Consider the following 20684-nt stretch of genomic DNA (forward strand, 5'->3'; position numbering starts at 1 on the left):
AGACAGGTGGAAGATGTGGATGTCTTAAATCAGCGCTGTTAATTGCAAAGTGACTGAGAGTCAAAAGCCTTATATGGATGCAAGTAAAGAGCAAAATATGGTCCTTTAAATCACACTAAGCATATGAAGAATGCATTAAACAGGCTGTGTATATAAGGACTAACTGCTTACCAGACAGACACAACTACATGTATAGCTTCTTGCCAAAGAAACTATGCATGTGCTCAACTTCATACAGCAGTCTATTACCCTAACATGCAGGAAAACAGTTGCAGTATTTTACAGGAAGATACTGAAACTAAAGGTTCATTATTATAGCTGTGAATTAATAAAAGAGATCCATGAAATTTTACTTAATGTAAGGTATGAATACCAGTTATCAGGGGGAAATGTGAGTTCTGAAACCGGAGTTGTATTGCCTTGCATATGGGGATGGAGACATTCTAGATGATGGCGCAGCCTCTGATTGACTTGGGACTTGCAGGAGCTAATAGTATGAGCAAAGAAGATGAAGGAAATAAGTGAAAAATTTAGAAAGACTCAACTTAGTCACATATTTGTGCAAAGACAGTTTATACTCAAGCATACGCAGTATGTAAGCACAAATCAGTTCTTTTCACACACCCATGTCTAATTAGGTGCCCCTTTGATATTTGCAGATATGAATTCCACATGTGTAAGTTAGGGTCACACAAATATTTGTTTAGTTTCACACACCAAGCTTTGAAAACGTCACCTTTGCAAAAGACCTATTTGATTTAACCTGAAGTAGACAGACTTGCCAGATGATGGCTGCTTAGGATTTCTAGAAGAACGGGTAGATTTACAGAGTAGAGAAATGAGGAAAAAGTTCTGGTATTTCAGCTTCCTTGAATGAGAAGTGAAAGTGAAAAGGAAATTGTGAGAGTAAGAAAATATGACGTCGCTATGTTTAGAAGCGGTGGTGTTCTTTGCCAGCAGAAAAAGGAATGGATTCTTTTCCCTACCATATGTTAAATCTTTTTGTGGTTTTACAAAGAAGACTTCTTACATACTCTTTCTTTTTTGTAGGTTAAAACATTCAGTTGAGCAAGAAGGAGTAAAGTTCTTGAAATCCCACTAAGCACAGCCTTAATGCAAGTGATTTTTGTGTTTTGAGGTTCTACAAACTAAAGTGGATGTGTATTGCCCTTTTCAATGCCTAGGTGATTCATGGGTGAGATGGTGTTCACACAATGAATCAACAAATTCTTGTAATTTTTTTCCCTCTTTGCTTGCATGAGGGTGGTTTAAACCACAGTTTTGCTTCACAGCTAGGGAGTAAAGGGTGCACACAACACTGTCCTGAGTGGTAGTTGTTAAATTTCTATCAAAGAATACACCAATTCACCTTAACAGCTCTTCCTTATAGCAAAATGGAAAGGACGCAGCATAGTCTGATATTGTTCCTTCCAACCATGGGATGAGTTTCCTTAATGCAGATTGAATCCGTTTTGTAGCCAACATCAGATACTCATTCAGATCTTAATTACCAGATTTTAAGTGACTATCAAGATCACTGTTTGAAAGAATATGAAAATGTAATACCCTCTAGCAAAGTTAGACAAAAAATGAGGGCATGAGAATAGAGTCTAATATGTGGAGGAAAAAAAGGAAACTTTATCTCATCACTGCTGGGAAAACTTACTCACAACCATTTATGTAGCTTCCCATTTTCCAAGAAATGTCTGGAAGTCCCAAAAGTTCACATTTTTATGCCTGAGATGCAGTTATTTATTGTTCATGGCTCATTATCTCCTAATTACTTGATAAATTAGGTACATATTTATGAAGTAAGCCTGAAAAAACACCACACGTATTTGATTCACTTACGTTAATAAGTGACTCAATAAATATTACATTCATATACTGGTATAAGAAAAGAACATATTTTTTAAGAGTTTATCAATAAACAGCCAGATTTTCTCCTGTGGAAACTGACATGTGGTTACTAGAGTGCAAAGAACAGTTCTGGTTAAAATCAACTACAGGGCCTCTAAAACTGCTTTGTCACAAATACAAGATTTTTCATCTAGATCATTCAAGTTTGCAAACTTATTTGACTGGATCAAATGCAAACTTATTTGACTGGATCAAATGCAAACTTATTTGACTGGATCAAAAAAAGATGCTTCTTCAAGGAGAAATCTGTCAATGTTTTTTTTTTTTTTTCCTGGGGAAACAAACAAACAAACAAACAAACCAAAAAAAAAAAAAAAAAAAAAAGAAAAACCAACCAAAGAGAAGGTTGCTTCTTTAATAGACTGAACATCAGTTTGAACTGTCGTCCACTCCACCCAGATGTTTTGCATTACTGTACTCTTTGCATCATGCATGCAATATGCTATCTCCTTTGTCCTTCTGATTCAAGACATGAGGCAGATTTTCCTAATAAAATTCATGAACTTATTAGCAGCAAGAAAGCAAATTATCTCACCAACAGCTGCTCATATCAAAGACTATCTTGACATTTTTTAATCTATCCCTTTTATACTGAACAACCTGCATGAAGTTGATTTTGGATGGAGTATATGACTTTAAAGAGATACTGTATTTTTTTCTCTCTCTATTTATTTTATGCTTTCACTGTGCAGCATTCCCCCCCCCCCCGCCCGCCTTCTCTCTCACCACTGTTTAAATAAGGATTCAGAATAATGGAGGAATATTAAAACAATATATTTTCAAGGAAATCACACTACACAACTTTAGACATAGTTTAACTTTGTGATGACCAAATAAAGATTTTAATATCTTCTGTGATATTTAATAATAATTTCAGGATATCTGGGTATGCTTTGTGGAGGAGAAAATTATTATTTTTAAGATTATATATATTAAATACATAATAATTTTTATATATGCATTTTCAGCATAACCAGTTCCAGAAAATTTTTAACCATGTGTCTAATTTGAACCATTTGAGCAGTTTCTCTGCACTCGGAAATATGGTTTGTGTGTTTACATTGAAGTATGTACTTTAGAACCTGGAACAACACAGACCCTACAGATAGAAAAAGAAATCGGTTTGAGTCACTGCCAACTGCCAAAACAACAAAAAAATATTTTAAGTTAGAACAAAACTTGGAAATAGTGAATTATTTCTGTGAATAACAGCCAAAATAAATTATTTTAAAATATAAGTAATGTTGAGACAGTCAAGATTAATGGTTTGACATCTTCCAGCACGTTTAGAGCATGATGCCTATGCAGAGAAGTTGCTTTACTCAATTTTTACGTACTTTTGTATGTTAATTTGTTTGCTGCTCTGTTAAGTTTGTTCTGTCTGTCCTTTCCGTGCTACCAACTGTGGCAGAGGACAGTCTGGAATGTTCCTCTGACTCTGAGAGTTATGCCAGCTGGAGTTTAAATTACTTCCAAACTGGACAAGTCTAAGAGTGAGAACAGACTAAAAAAAATAAAAATTCGTGCTCTGGGTTACAAACTGAGCCAGAAACCTCTCCTTATGACACTGACTCAGTACCTGTTCATTCACTCATTTCAGGAAGCAGAAAGGTGGATAGGGGATGTGGAGTTTTGTTCATTACTTATGAGACATGTGGTAGCATAAGGATGATTCAAAATCTGATACTGCAGCTATAAGAGTTTCTCTATAACTCCTACTGTATACTCCAACTTACCCAGTGTTTTGACATCAAAACATGAGCCAAGTGAAATGAAAAATAATTTTTAAAATCTAAATGCAGCATTTATTCCCACTTACAAAATATGTACAAGATTAGAGAAAATTAATGGGATTCTTGTAAAAAGAAATTTAAAAACTATTAGTCTATCTTATTCGTAAGATAAAACTTAAAAACGTAACAAAAGGTCATGCATCCTCTTCACACCACTGCCCAAGGTTCTTTTCTTCCAGCTAAAAAACCAGCAAAGGCAACAGCTCTATCAGCTCCATGAACACAAACACTCTTAAGTAAAACCACTTGCTATTTCCTAACTTCGGAAGCCAGACAGTTAGAGGGGGAAAGATACATTATTTCCTGGTTACCCCACATATAAACATAGTATTGTGAAAAAATTATAACCTGTCAATCTATGCACAAAAGAACAATAACAAAAAGCATTTATCTTTCCACATTATTTATACTAAAACTGCCAAAGAGGACAAAAAATCAGTGAGTCTCTTTAGTCAGCACTTCCTAATGAAATCTGTATCCCAGCACCAAATAAAAACAGTAATCTTTCATTTCTGACCACAAAGAAACAGTATAAGAACAAGGATAACCAAGACTGTCACTCAGATTAGGAACTAACAGCAAAATTGTTGCTGCTTTGCTCTCATCATCTAATGGGAAAGCAGACAGATTACCTGCATGTCCCATTACTGGTACCCAGTTCCCACAGCAGTGAGCAAAGGTAATAAAGAGCAAAACCAATTTATCTGTCCTGGACACCTAAAGGGACAGATCTTTTGCTTCTTCACCTTGTTGCTCCTAATCCTGTCCTTGTTACCTGACCCTTACAGTGATCTGAGGGAATGAAAGGCAAATTACTTCAACTGTGTCGTCTTTTCTTTCCTCTTTCCCTCTGTTCACAACGTTTGCACTTAGCGACTATTCTTAAGGAACACAGATTTGAATCACTCAGATTAATGCACGTTCACCTGCCCTGGCAAAGAAGCGTCTCCCCCTGAAGCTCTACCTCCTGAGGCTCCAAGCAGTTGCTCCACACATATCACTTAGATTAATAAATCAGGTTCTCTCTGTTATGCAGCATTTAAAAAGACAAGCTGCACCCAACCACCACCACCTCCTCCTTCTCAGGGTGAGGTACTAGTGAGGTCTATGGCACAGGATTGTCTGAAACAGATCGAGATCTTGCCATTTTCAGCATGGTCTGACTGACTTCTCAAAAACTCCTTCACCATATGACTGAAGCAGAGCCGGGTAAGAAACGTGTTGCTGTTAGTGTGCACGGCCTCTGTAATGTTTGCCTGTTGCTATAAACCCAGCAGAGAGCTTCAGGGATTTATTCCTCCTATACCTGGTCCAAGATATTACTGGAGATCTCCACAGCTATGTAAGCCTTGCTAAACTGCATATCTGAAAGAAGTACAGAGATCTACCTTCTTAGCAAAATAATAAAAGTTAAAGAATTGTTATATGGTGGTGGCTGCTTTGGTAAGGCGGCTCAAGCCCTTTGCATAGCTTCACCTTCACCGAGGAGAAAGGAAGCATAAGCAGAGCCAACAGCCCTGTATACATTGTGGTCAGTGCCGTGACCTTGAGATGTTTGCCTGCCGAAGGCATTTTATCTGTGTTGATACTGGACTGCGAAATGGTGGAGGGCACTAGCTTTATCATGTTCGGCAGACTATTGTGTTTCATCTAAGATAAGCTTTTTTTTGTTCTTTTTTTTTTTCACATTGACGATTTTGTTCTCTGGGGGTCACCACGCCCTATGTCTTCAGTATTCTGTGGTCATTCCCAAACTGATCAAAAATCCACAGATCTCCCATAGTAAAGTTCCTGACCTCAGCCTGGAAATAATTCCCTCATCCAGGAAATAGCTGGAACATGTAGCTACCGACAGTTGCTGTGGAGAAGGACAGCACTGCCTAGTTATTCAAAGTTTTCCAATGTAAGTCACATGCAGCAAAAGGGAAGACAACATTTCTTCCACCAGCTTTTGAATTCTGCCTAAAAATCTTATCCAGTCTGCTGGTGGACAAGTGGAGTGCAGCTGACATTTTCTGAGCCTTAGCCTGCAATCACAGTGGCTCATGCTATGGAATCACACAAAGAAGAGACTTTCTTCTCTTTCCCTGCCCTGAAGTTCTCCATAGATGAGCACTGCTTGCAATTCACCTTGCATTACCAAACACTTCTGTCCTAGCGAAACACTCTTACTTGAACTGACAAAAACCAGAGGGTTTTGTTTGGAGAGGTCTTGGGCTAGGCAGTGGAGAAGTTTGCAGAGAGACAATTATTGTCCACTCTCATCATACAAAGGTCTGTCCTGCTACATGCTATGAAGGCTGCTGCTTTCTACGTTTCTTCTATAAAAGTGCGCTCCAATTTTGAGCTTTAGACAGATGAAGCATTGAATAAAGAGTCCCTCGGTCAGCAGCAGTGGTTGACTTGGGTACATTCTTGATGTGGCTGTATTGAAACAATTAAAACAACATGGACCTCATTCATGACAACAGTTTTGTCTCAGAATTGGAAATTTCCAATCTCCAGCTAAAACGAAATCATAATGCCGAACCAAAGTGGCATAACCAAAGAGAAATAACAAAGGTGCATGAAACAAAGTCAAAATGAAAGAGCAAATCTGAAATAAAACGGTCAAATCCAGAGCAAAATTGTCAACACATGTTTTGAGTCAAGCAAAACATGTTTTGCTGAAAGATTTGCCAAAATCAACACAGATCTATGAACGAATTCAGGTTTAATAAATCAGTGTTTTTCAGCAAAAAGCAGATTTATGTTTAAAAGATTCAACCACCTCTGTGTATGAAGTTCACCAAGTTCAGTTTTGCTGCAGGTATGTAAGACAGATCCTGTATACTAGTGAGTTTGACTAGTGAGTTTCTGGAGTGCGGTTACACCAACTACAGATGCTGTGGTTTAAATGCCCCATCCAAAGCCATGATTCCCACAGACTTCAGCAAATTAGATCTGGCAAGACCAGGGGGCTGTAGGATGGAATTAAATAAATACCCTATAGCCCTTTGCAACAACTAACTATTAAATAGGTACCCATTAAAAATGATATTTTTTTTCCGGATTGGGTATTTTCCGGATACAATGTTTTATTCTCTTAGAAATAAATGTAAATGTTCAGCATCAGTTGTTCTGCCCTTTTTTTTTTTCTTTTTTTTTTTAATTGCACATATGTTAATCTAAGTCCTATATGTTAACACTTGAAAAACTTTTTCCTCTGATGATGGTCTTCAAGGAGCTTCAAGTACTTAATCACGTGTCTAACATGAAACTTCCATAAGCTCCATCATATACATAATTAGGTACCTTTCAGAAAAAAAAAAACACAACTAAAAAGTCTGGTGAAAGCCTTGGAGGGATGAGATGAAACACATGGATAATGTTTCAGAAATTCAGAGCCATGTGGTTTCTGTAGAGTGAAAACCACTTGTGATCAAAGTGAAGAAGGTTTTTTATCTTTTTTTTTTTTAACAAGATTTTTAGATTCTAAATCATGTATTATTAGTCTGGGCCACTTTTATTTTCACAAAGTCAACGAACTTTGTACAATGTAATTTTGTAACCAAAACACTGCTGAAGTTAAAATCCTGAACTTAACTGTACTGTTAGATGTTGTCCAGGTTGGCTCTTTTATTGAAACTAGTGCATATAATTTTCAGGTTGAATTTACTGCTTTGGTTACTGTTTTTCATGCATTTTAATGAATAAGATTCCTTTTAAAAGTAAGTAAAATACAGACTGAGCTTCCTTTTAACTGCAATTTAAAATTAATATTTTGAGATTTTCCACCAAAGAAACTTTAAAGAAACACTAAAAAATCACAGGATAAGAGTGAAGACTCTAAGCAGGGCTGAAGAAAGAGATATCCTCTTTGTCTTTGAAATGACTAAAACAGATGCCTGTTTTGCCACAAATCTATTGCTTCAGACATCAGACTCATCCTTTCTGTGGCTTGGAGGCATTTGTTTTGGTGGCTTTACTCAGGGAGTATAGTATTACTCAGCATAAGTAGAAGTGGCAGATGCGGGTCCTTCATCACTGCCATTTCACTTCAGACTAAATGTGCAACATGTGGCCGTTACCCTCAGAGCTGAGTCAACGGGAACTTCCCTAGCATTCACACAGGAGGCAGAGGGAACTTTATGGGGATGCTGTAAAAAACCTGAGATCATTCCACGAACTTCTGTGCTGCAGACCTTCGATGCCGGTTCTACCTGGATAGCTGGCTTGTGTTCTCACAGACACTCTGTATTTTCCCTTTAGCTGACCAAGATCTCATGAACACATGTAACAACATCCCTTTTTTTCTTCTTTTTCAGCAGCAGGCATTTTTTGCTGCTGTGACTGGGTATTTGGGTGAGGAGGGAAACATAGCAATGTAATGTGAGACACATAATGAGCACAGTAAGAGCTATAAGCACTGGACTGGAGTTACATGGAAGGAGTTAAGGTCTTGGGGAGGACAGTTTTTTGTCTGGCATGGTGGGAATTGCTGCGTAAAAGCTTCATATTGGGCTAAAAGCTGTCAGAGCTTGGGGCTAGCGGACTTCATGTGATAGACTACTGCACTGAAATTTTGAAGTAGACATAATGGGAAGTTCTGGAAGAAACTTCCAGGCAAAAGATTATTTGAAACAAGGACTTAAATGCAAGCCTCCTGTTATGCTGTAAAGACATTTTTTTTCTTTCTCTCCAGGAGAGAGTGACTCACTCTACAGCCAGTGCTTCGGGCAGCTGCTTGAGATGTGAAAGACCAAGATGTTAGGCAGCGAGTCTCATTACTCACCACTTGCATAAATCTTTTAGCAAAAGCAATAAAGAATTACAGCTGGTTCCTCTGAGATCCCAAGCACCTTCTGAGAGAGGGAGAGAGCTTTCAGTAACTTCTGAAATACGTGGTAAACAGGTACCCTGAAAGAGGGTACACGGTTCAGCATTACACTCCTTCATTTCCCTACACAAAATCAGATGTATCTGGCAAAACCTGAGTCATCTAGCTAGCAGCATTTAACTACTTCTGATGTAATGTTGATTGCAATTAAAATTGCTAGAGAGCAGCCCACTGTCTACCAAAATGTGTTTGTTCTGTTTAGTCTTCTTTTTTCCTTGCAGAAGCATTGATAGTCAGACTGTCTACCTCCTGGGTTGCAAACATGAAATAATTATTCTCCATGTATCAAGGGCAAGAATTTGCAGAAAAAGCAGTTATACAATAGGCAACAACCCAATACTTATCAAGGATGTTTTTAGAATGAATGGTACGTCACTAGGATTTGTCAACCAAAACTTCCAGAAAGAACATTGAAAAGGCACATGTTGTTCGAAAGGGGTGAAATTCATACAAACAAACAGAAAGCTGGAATTTCTTCTGACTAAAGGCAAGATTACAGGCAAAATGTCCAGCCCCTACTTTGGTCTTTTAGGGGGACTAATGAATTTCATCCCCATTAAAGTCAATTTTACCCACGACACCTAAACCCAATCGTAAAACAATTTAGGTGAGGAAAAGGAGTGATATGAAAAAACACTCCTCTACAGATTAGAGCACACACTCCTGAACTTAACTAGTCCTTATTCCTGTATGCAGATCCCTTGAAGTCCATTAGGACTACTTCCATGTGCAAAGTTTTGGAACTTCTTACCCACAAGCAGTAAAGGAAAAAAAATATCCTGTTCTAAAATATGGGGAAGAAGAGTGTCTGAGAACAGCTAGACTGTAATATTACACCAGATGTTGGTATTTGTTCTCAAGCAGTAAGGTTTGCTCATAAATAAGTCTTCAATGCCTGAGTTGGAAAGATCTGCAGCTGCAGTTAGTTCATCATCCACAAAAATGGGGACAGTACAGGCTGAACATTTCAAACAGTTCTGACTTACAGCCACAGGACTACATCCAAACCCCCTAGATATTCATAGTTAAAGGCCAAGTACTGAACTTTTAACTCAACGCAAGTAGCCTTTACACATTCATGTCAATGGTACTACCTGCAACCACAGGAACTTCCTTGAAAAGAGAGGCCTGCAGGAAAACCATTGAGCGGTCCAACCTACTTTGCTGCTAAGAAGGCTGCACATCTCAGGGAAGCAGGATATTCAGCTGGGAAGAAGTACTCATCGCTTAGAGGTGACGCACCTTCCAACAGTATCAGTGTCCTCTTGCACCAAGAATGCTCCTGCACTGGAGGGAATCTTAAAGGACAGAAGTAAGGTGATGGGATCCTCTCTTAACATACACAGATAGCTGTCTGTGGTATTTGAAAGGGCTACACAGAAAGTGATATGTTGCACATCATGAGACACATGGATGGGTTTTTGGAGGTGTAGGGAAAGGGTAAGTAGTCATCACTAATGACAGAGAGAAATGTTGGAAGGATGTTCTGGAGGAGGCCAGGCAGATGAGGCCAGGACTTCCATGGTGTTGGTCTACGAAGCACTGCCAGTTCCAGGAAGGAGTGGGAGACAGGCAGGGATCTGGAACTGATGCACAAGTGAGATGATATAGGGAAGAGAAACCCATGTCCACTGGAAGTTGGTGAACCTTTTGGGACAAAAGGAACTTATGCAAGGATAGGCTGCACTGTAGTAATAGCAGAGGCAGGCTGTTGGCACTGAAGATGGAAGAGATCACAGAGGAATATTTAACTCCAAAGCCAGAGGAAAGCTGACAGGTGGGGAGGAGATCTGGTTTAGATTAACGTACTCTACCAAGTGAATGTGGCAAATGCTTTATGAGCCTCTGAAAATACCAGGAGGGAAACAAGGAGCAGTAAGAAAGGCAATTTAGACCATCCACAGTACTAGCCGACTGGCACACGAAATACTGAGTAAGTGAAAGGAGAATTTCCAATTGCTTCAGAAGCCTAAAAAATATGATGGGACAAAATGCCCAGAATCCAGAGATAGACCCCAAACTACTTGTGTCTCAGAGACCTGAAAAAGGCCAAGCTTGTATCCAGTCAGTATACAGCCTCTCACTGCCATCGCTGGAGGCAGAATACCAAGCTAAATGACAAGTCATTCACCTGGATCAGTAGGACATTTCTTCTGTTCATATGTTCATTGATATGACACAAAGATAACAGGGTGCACTCAGGCACCAAAATTTGTAGCATCCACAGATTCATGGTGACTGTAGGTACACTGTGTGTAAAAGCACTACTCAGTCTGAAATCTTACCTTGAAGCTTTGCCTATCTTTATCTGCCAGTATTACTTTAAGACACTTGTTCTAGTTTGGCTTTTCTCTCTTTTTTGTAAAGCCATAGTGATCAACTATTTTGTAAAAAATCATGCATGCCACAAGAACTGAAACAAAAACACATATTAAAGAACACATTTTTCAGGTTTAACTTCATAAGTGTGCTGAAAATAATAACTAAAAAAAAGCTTACGTTCATAGCAGTAGGCATCAAACTTGCTATCTGGGTAAGGAAAGCCTGTTTGGTTCTCATAGCGATACAGGGTTCTCACCCCAAGTAAACCTCCACCACACTGGGGCCTTGCCACTGAGGCTGGGTAACGAACACTGCCATCCGCCAGCCAGCCATAGTCACACTGGTCAAAGCCATTCCTCCAGGCAACATACAGGTTCCCAACAGAAGCAAGAACACCATCTCTTTTCCGACACAGCTCTTTGGCTTCCTCAAAGGTGAGCTTCTCGGGGACTGAGACATGAACCACTTCATCTAGAGGAAGAAAACAAAGATTACAAAGACTGAGTATCACATTCCACCAAGTCAGCTTAGTAAAACAAAGATTACAAAGACTGAGTATCACATTCCACCAAGTCAGCTTAGTTCCCTTCTTCCAGTCAGTGTCGTACAAAGTTGGGGATATTTTCCAAAATTTGTTTGAATACTTTTTTTTTTGCATAAAAATAATCAGATAGTTGGAAAATCAAACATCCCAGATCTGAATATGAAAATGAACCTACCACAAAGCATGAGCATTTGTATGCAAACTTTATGCCATGATGTACACTGTGGTTGGAGATTGAGTTCCTCCCTTGAAGTCTTGAAGCTTCTCTGTGACCTCTGTTGGGACTAGACTTTCCAACTAAACTGCACTAATTAAATCCAGTGCAACAGAATTTACTTTCTCAGTAAAACAAATCTTTTATATCTGCAAGCCTCTTACCTCACCTTTTTAGTTATCACTAGAATCTCGCTTGAGACACACAAAAAAAGCAAATGTTCTTTGCTGCTCCACAGCAGCTTCTAATGTCATATTTCCATCAGTCTTCATCTTGTCCCACAGGGAAACAAAGGTGAGGGAATGCACTAGACTTGTTGCATGCACAAGGCCCCTTTCATGTGAAAAAAGCTGAATTAGTCTAGAATGCTGGTAGTATAGTTTAGCTTCCACAGAATAAAAATTTGTAAATAATAGCCATCCAGTTGGAAACTAAATCAAAACAAATAGCCCATATAATATTTTACTTCCAACTTAAAGCACTATTATGCAGTTGGCTTGGTTGCCTCATCCACCCAAACACTATAAACAAAATCAGGGATCTAATGTTCCTGTCCTGGGAACGAAACAGTAAACTGACTCCTTTCTAGTTTTTGCTCAGACTCCAGATGGAACTGGTGAGATCTAAAATCAACATGTTCAGCTGTAGAAAACAGTGTGAATTCAAAATATTTATTACAAGATAGAAAATTCTCTTCCTCAACTACAGTAGCCCAGAACACAACAGTCATTGTTGCAGAAAAGCACTGCCTATTCATATTGGACATGCAATCTGTCTCACCTCTGCAGTTGTCTCAAGGCAACCTAGCAAAAGGCAGACAGAAACTACATCACCCCAAGCAGTTTCATTCACATCAATATTACGCTTGTTTCAGTCTTGAAAGGAATGCAAGTGTGAAAGGAGGCAATGTGCCAATTTTCTTTTTCCTCCTAGGTGGAAACTCTGATTTGTTATTACAGCTGTAATATCAATTCCGTAGTGTAAATTTCTTTATACATGTTGAAGGGAGTTTCTAACTTAGAAATAGAGACAGAGCATGTCTATTGGAGAGGGACAGATGAGGAAAGCAAAGAATCATTCATCCTCAGAAGTAACAGAATGCTTCATTTAGCTCTTCAGACCACACAGATAATGCCCTTTTTTTTTAATTAAACACTTCTGCAGAAGACAGTTTTTTCTGCATCAAGGGTCAGGTCTGGTATCACAGCCAACACAGAATGATGGACGCAGTTATCCCACCATACTGTCCCAACACAGTCTCATGAAACAATGCAGCAAGGAAAGACCACTGCAGACCATCCTCCTTCATGCTCGTTTATCCTCTCACACAATAGCCATGATGTATATGAAAAAACAGCACTTCAAATGATTGCAATGAAATAGCAGATATTCATCTGGCTAGCCAAGAAAATGAGACGAGTAAGAAAAACAATGTGTTTAAACGCTTTCTAGAAACAAATATGATGGATCAAAACTTAAATAATGTTAAGCAATCCCACAACATTCCTCCTGGGAGAAACTTACTGAAGACACAGGAAAATGCGTAAATAGTGCAAAATTACTAGCAAAGCAATTTTTCCATCAACTGATCTGGACACTGCCTCCAAATGGAGCTTGTGCATAACATCATTAAAATTAGGGTTATTTATTCCTCTGAGCTGTCATCTGCACTCTGCTGAATGAAAGAAACTTAGTGAAGTATTATGTCTTCCTATAAAATTTCTAAATGCAGGGCTCAGTCAGTACTTGTGTAAGAGGTCCCTTTACAGAGAACTTACTTATCCAAGTTGCACCACAGCATTTCTATATGGAAATCTGCCCTAAATTTGCCTTGGATTATGCCTATATATGCAATATTGATAATACTGCACATATAAAATGAGCGGTGTATCTTTCTTTGTATTGAATCTATTCTACTGACCCTACATCTATTTATTTGGTTCATCTCTTAAAGTCAGCTGCTGTCATACAGATACCAGCTTTGCCAAAGGGTGTTTCACCAGGTAAACTAAGTAGTAAAAACCCCTATGTATTTAAGAAAAAATCCATCCTAACCAGAACAGTCCAATAAGTGAAGTCCAGTCACATTCTTTGTCACCTACTTGGTATATTAATCTGTGACAATAAATTCACAAAGAAGGCAAAAATGTGCCAGAGCAATCAGGAAAATGCCCTTATTGTCATTCCATCATACCACGTAAATACTAACTTATATCAGGAATGCAGTGATAATATAAAGGGTACAGAGATGTTAAAACATGGCACCTTGCAATTGCTGTACTTAAAGAGTGTTTTCATATGATTCCAGAATTCTTATTTTTAAAAAATCCAGTGAAGTACAAAAAACAGATTCCAAATAGCAGTCATTTATATATGACTCCACAATTTGTCTGTCCAATTTGAAAATAAATTAAAGTTCTGTATGATTGAGTGTGCACTTAATGTGCATAATAATTTTTGGAACTAAATGTGAAAAGACAAAGCAGGAGTTTAATAAAGGCCTTGCTTGCTATATAAATCCAGAACACTTAGGAGTTGTCCTGCAACCTTCCAAAAGCACCTTACAAAAAATTTTTTTCTAAAAACAGAGAGAGAGACAGAAAAGTTTATGTTTTCTGTTGAGCGCTTGGGAAAAAAACAGTGCTCAGAACACTTCTTCAGCTCAATGCCATGAGTTTGATTTACAGCAGATAACCTAAATTATGTGATGAGAAAGTTTAAGCAATCTTTCCTGCACTTCTTACCCGGAGTGGGCTGTGGGCATGCATGTATACCTCATCCAGAGCAGACTTAGCACTTCAGGGATATGGTGACTCATACAGCACAGAGACAACTAATCAGGACCTACTATTTGCATACGGTAAGTGCAAACGCTTGGAACATGCAGGGATGACATTCTGTTACCCATGTCACCTCTCTGACATGATTACTGCTAAGGCACTTGCTCACCACCAGTCTCCTTGGTCAGAAAAAGTTGGCTACCACGTTACTGATATTTTGGGTGCATGTTCTGGAAGCACTATCTAATAATCCCCTACTTTTTTATCCTCACAGCAATGTGGAAATTCAGTTTACCAGTATGTGAAAGAGCAATGGTCCTACTTAACTGTCAGCATGACTTCTTTCCTCATAGTGAGAACTTGGGTTAGAAACTACTTTTTTCCCCAGTCAGCCTACACATAAGCAATAGAGTAGGAAACACAGAAGAAAGCATGTGAAGAAAGGTGCTGATTGCTGAAGGGAGAAAAGCAAGAAGCTATAGGAACTTCCCCTGGCACTGCCAATCACTTGGGGAAAAATTGTACAGTGGAACTTAGGTTCTGCTGAGCTGTTTCATGGACTTGACCTCAAAACTGACACAGGCTTTCAAAAGGCCATGGAAAAAGGACTTTTTCTCCAATCCTGACTTCTAGCATGTCAGTCAATGTAGCTGAAACATCCTGACTCCTTCAAAGTACCAAAGAGAAAAGGATTTGACCCTTGCACAGAAACTTCCTCTAAAAATTAAAAAAAATTAACAGTGAAGCTCATAAAATGTATTTAATTGATGCAGTCTCTAAAAGTAACTGCTAGTCTTGGAAGCACAACAGGTTCCATATTTAGCACAAGGATTCATCCTGTCACGCTCGTAGAATGTCTTTATTATGATGTCTGAAAGCACCTAAATTCTCCAGCCAAAACACTGGAAACCAGGAAATTAAGAGACAAAACTGGTCAATAAACAAATAACATAGCCACCGACACCAAAGCAGGGCAGATTCAATTTTGTGTCTGTTAAAAGTCATGTATGATGTTTTTATAGCTGGAGTACACTACAAGTAACTTAGCAATACTATATGCAGGCAAACCCCAGGGCTTAGACCAGCAGATGAAGAGAAACTAGTTCTATAGTACCAGGGGGTGAAATGGAGACCATGACAGTGTTTAGACTGCAGACAATAATATAACATATATTATTGCTGGCTTCTGTTTAAAACCAAGCTTTAGGTTGACCATCTGACTGCCTCAGCAGTCAGACCACTCAAAGAATCCCCAGGACTTTCCTGTTACATGTGTTTGTTTTGCTAGGTTAAAATAGACATTTGATATAAGTCATGGTTTTCCCCCCCCTTTATTTCAAATATATCAAGCCAGATAAAGAAGCCAGGTTTTTCTCTTGAAGACAAAAGCTGATTCACTGCAACCCCCAAGGAAAAAACTTAAGATCTACAGACTTATCAGCTGGTTTTATAGCAAGCTTCATTCCTTTGAAGGTTAATTCACTTGTTTTCTCTCATCGGGAGATGTCTCACTGACCTGGGCATGTTTTTAGATGTGAATTTCATGAATCATACGTCTTCAAAGCAAGCACAGAAAAAAAGGCAGTCTAGAACCATAGCCGGGGGTCAATACACAACATGTATTGACTAGGGTAGAAGTTATGAATCTGGATGTAAGCCCTCCAGCACAGACCTCACCAGTTATTTCTTTTTCCATAGATGAAATGACAATTAAGGGATTGGTGGGCTGCTACTTCCTGGAGGAGATCTCAGAGCCTGACTACATGACACTCTCCTCCCGGAGCACAGCATCGTCTCCTCAACCTCACTTACCATCACCCACCATGCCAGAAACAACAAAATGATCTTCAAGTCACTTTCACCTACCAGATGAAGACATCGCATGCAAGTCCATGACAGAAGTTTTACAGATGTCTGAAGGATTCTCCCGAACTGCAGAGAAGCTTAAGAGGTAACCTGTCTCGTACTGAATGCTTTCGACACATCTAGTAACACACCAGCTGCTGTGGATGGTGGCTGGTCAGCCACCTGTGAAATGTCCTCATTATTATCCAGTCCGCATGAGGGAATGACAAATACGAAGGAGACACTTATAATTATTTGATTGGAGTTTTTTTAGTCTTTTCCCCCATTTTTCTCTCACAGAGCAACAGGAGCTTTCATCATTACTATCACATCTAGAATTTGGTGCTCACTAGCTTTACTTTGTGGCTGAGCACTCAGATTACACAACTTCCACTACCTTCAGTGTCAACTAAAGAAAGACCTAAGAACATCCAAAGGGATATTAAATACAAAAAAACCCCTAATCATTCCCATAGCTGGAAATGCTTAACTCTCAACAATTTTAAACAAAAACAAGACAAAAAAGTTCCAGTACCTTTCCATCTTAGCTTCTTGGTGGTGTTCTTGTTTAAGGAAAGAAACATTATGACCCACAAAGAATTTGGCAGCTCCTTTTTTGACCATTATGGGTCTGTGGTGAACAGACCAGATCTCTTCATTAGCTGTTTCTGAGAGGTGGTGGAATCCACTGAACTCATCAAGGAAAGATGCCCTTACAGGGATGTTAGAGCTCCAGCTTTCTGTGACTACCATGGCAGATCAGGGTGCCAAGGGACAGGTATGAAAGATGTCTAAAAGTGACAAAATACCATCTTTTCTTGTGTTATATGGAACATTTTAAGGACATTTCCCAACCTGCAGCTATAACCTGATGTTACTGCTCCTCATGAACATTTGGTCACAGCCACATGGTCGGCAGTTCAAAGCTCAAGCACACACAAGACACTGCCATCATGACTTTCTTTTCCTCAGAAACACAGAATCTGTCCCAACCTTCATTTCTAGGACACAAACCAGTGTCCAAATAAGCAAGGAATGACATGGCCCCTTTTAGGGCTAGAGCATTTACCATGGCACCTTGAGGACCACATGTCCCAAGAATTTCCATTTCCTCCTCCTCTGTTTCTCCCTTTGGCCAAAAGGCTGACACAAAAAGGCAGCAGCAGCCACCAACAGACCTACTAGACTGCTTGTACACCAAGAAGGGAAGAAAGACTGCCCACATCTATCTGTCCTCTCCATGCGTGTGTGAAGATAATGGAGACCACACTACCCTTGCCTTGAACACTCTGGAAAAAAAGTTACAGATACATTTGAGCCATAACACACCTGAAAACTTTCATCTGTCTTCACCATAGTCGTAGGCCCTGCAGGCTACATTCGGTTAGTCTGTTTATTGATCCAGCTCACGCTCCAGCCTTCTCCACCTTTCCCAAACTGCACAGGCAAAACACCTTGTCTCAGCTGCAGCTCTTTTCCTCCACCCTGCTACTGTTAAGGGCTGGTTCTCTGACACACCAGTCTAACAAAGAGGTATCCTTAACAAAGTCACAAATTACTGTGAAACATTTTCTAGGACTGGAAAACCACAAAGACCTAAGCAGCTAGGTTCAGCTTTAAAGCAGAAGGCTAGACAAGCTGAAGAAGTCTTTTTCTCTTACACGTTAGAACAAGTTAGTTGATTCCTTCTGATACAAATCAGCATTGTTTTAATTAAACTCTCCTGAATGTCTTAGGTCTATTCTATGCAAAACCATAAGCTCAGCAGGAATCCGCTGCAGTTGACAAGGCTGGCAGAGTATACTTTTCCCATAGGCTTGCCCTCAAGCCTGAAGAGTAGCATGGCAACTGCTATACCCCTACGGAGCTCTGCTGTAGCTGCAAAGTGTCGCTGGCTTTTACTAATACAGAGGGAGAAAACGAACTTTGCATTCTGTATGATTCTTCTTTTTTTATACCTTACTCTTACAAAAATCATTTAGACTTCAAGATTTTCAGATCTCCTCAAGGATGAGCTTTATCACATGATGAGCTCAAATACATGGTGCATGAAAACCACCATGGCAGTATTTCCTTCTTGGTTCACTCTGTTTGGGCTCTGTACCCACCTCGAGAACTCTTGGATCCATGACCCTGCATTAGGTCACACAGTTCAAGGCTGGAGAGGTGTCCAGTATAAGCCAATGCAAAGGCTGTGACTCTACCACAGGCCATGAACTAGGAAGAAAAGACCCTTTTCTCTGTGTCCTTGTTTTAAAATCAAATCTAGTCATTTCTCTAAAATCAGGATGGACTCCAGAGAAGGATTTCTGTTGTCCAAAACACAGAAGAAACTTCTTACCTGAAGCCGTATTTTAGACTATGGTTTCTTTAATTATTGTTAGTAGTAGTCTCATAGAAATTTCCATGACAACAGCAAAACTGCATGAGACTAGGTGGAAAGTATTTAAAGGACATCTGGTTTTGTTTTTTTTTTTTTTCTTCCCTGCACTCACTGTGGCAGGGGGGGAAATGGTGCGTGGAAGGGAGATTGTATAATCTTCCCCACAGCCACCCCAAAATAACTTTCTTAGCATGAGTCCCCATCTGCATATTACATACACTTGTTAGACATATATGGCTTCTGGCTTTGGCCAGAAGACAATGCTGCATGGAGTAGTTTGTGCTTTGGCTCCACACCACACACTCACAGCCCCTCACTTCATCAGTGGGCTTTGGCAAGCAGATCTCACTTTGTCTCTATTTCTGACACCACAGCACTGTCAAATCAATCACATACACGGTTATCTGAAGACAGAATGGAAACCCCTCCTTCCCCATCACCCATTTCCATTCAAGGGATTACTCCATAGAAGACACTGGTGCAAACACCGCTTCAGCTGGAGGTGTTAATAGAACCTCAGAGTTATATCCATATGTTTGCAGCTCAATCACTTTAGATTAAAGTCTTTATTAGTAAATGAACTCCCACAGTTAAAGGTATCCTAAATGTTTTTGTTAATGCTTGGTACACTGAATTATGCAATGAGATATGAGGAATGTAAATCAGTTTGTAATAAGAGACTATGCCCAGTATCTAATGATATTTTGACTGCAGATTCTTATTTTTATCACTAGGAGCTCAGAAATTTTAAATCCTTCCCATAATTATTCTTCTGTGTGTTTTAGCAAAACGTAAAATATTTAACTTATAATTGTGCAGTCTTTAATCTCTCTGGCTTTCCTCAGAACAAGGAAATGGTAACAGTTAGCCTAGACAACTGGTTTTAATTTAAGCTAATAGTTTGGGTTTCAAGGAGAAATCCATGTCTCTGGCTAACTTTGTGATTTCATATGGCCAGAAAGGAATAAAACTGAAATGGTGTTGCTGCTACAAACCCTCAGTGCAAGTACCCAAATTAGTACTCTAAATTCAATACACATTTATTTTAAAATGTATTGCAAGAATTCCCACCACCATTTATGGCTTTCTGGGGTAACATGCTAATAGCAGCCAACAGACCAAAAACTGTTCAATGACTTCTATGTTGACATTCTCATTATAGCCCAGAATTTTGATATCGTTAATCAAGCACCATCTTATTCCATGAATAGTCATCCCACTGACACAGGCTTTCCAAATAAGGACCTTTTTAGTGCAAGTAAGTCTAATAGATTTGGCATTGATTTAGAATAGGCTATGCAGATATGAACTTTCAAATTCGCACGGAAGAAATCATGTTTGAGTACAGTTCTACAGTATACCAAGTACCCCTAATGTCCTTTTATTAATGAAGTGTTGAGAGTGCTTATTACAAGAGAAAAATACCTTGCAGAGTCAGCCTTTGGTGGACAGGGCAATCAGAAATCTGTCATAACCCTAAATCTTGAACTGCAAGTCTTCCACTAATGTATGACCATGTTACAATACAGCAAACAAAACACAGGGTCTACTTTACTGCAGTGTTCACTTTGCAATATCCTCTGTTGCCATTTTATCTAATTCTTTGTCTTCTGTGGATGTGTGCTTCCAAAGCATTATCTCATTGATGTTATATAACTTCAAATTAAATCTGCGTTTGAACTTAACCTCTGTACTTAGAGAAACTGCTTCCGTCATATAAGCAATGCCATCTTGGCTCCATAGCCCCATCTCAAAAAGGAAGTCTGGCTCAGAGGCTCAGGTTTCTGTGAAGGCACTGAAAAATAATTTATCCTGCACTATACCATGATGTGGTACTGTGTCTTCCTAACATATATATGCTTCTCTTCATCCAAACAGAAAAAATTAACTTCTCTGCATGTCAGTATGTCTATACCATGTCTATAGCCTGTATCCATAAAACCATCACTCCTTCTGACTCCTAGAAGTTATTTTCGCAATCCAGTTCATTTGAAAACTTCTGAG

At 39.2% G+C, this 20684-nt stretch overlaps 1 protein-coding gene across 2 annotated transcripts in view; it reads right to left on the minus strand.

Moving 5' to 3' along the window:
• VCAN (versican) overlaps positions 1–20684 on the minus strand; it is a 118437-nt gene that overhangs the window by 60768 nt on the left and 36985 nt on the right. For both annotated transcript variants that reach the window (XM_055699677.1, XM_027813124.2), the window contains exon 6: positions 11092–11385. In XM_055699677.1, coding sequence (XP_055555652.1) covers positions 11092–11385 — 294 coding nt within the window. The remainder of the gene's footprint in view (positions 1–11091; positions 11386–20684) is intronic.

This window comes from Falco cherrug, chromosome Z (genome assembly GCF_023634085.1).
Source record: "Falco cherrug isolate bFalChe1 chromosome Z, bFalChe1.pri, whole genome shotgun sequence".
NCBI lineage: Eukaryota > Metazoa > Chordata > Aves > Falconiformes > Falconidae > Falco > Falco cherrug.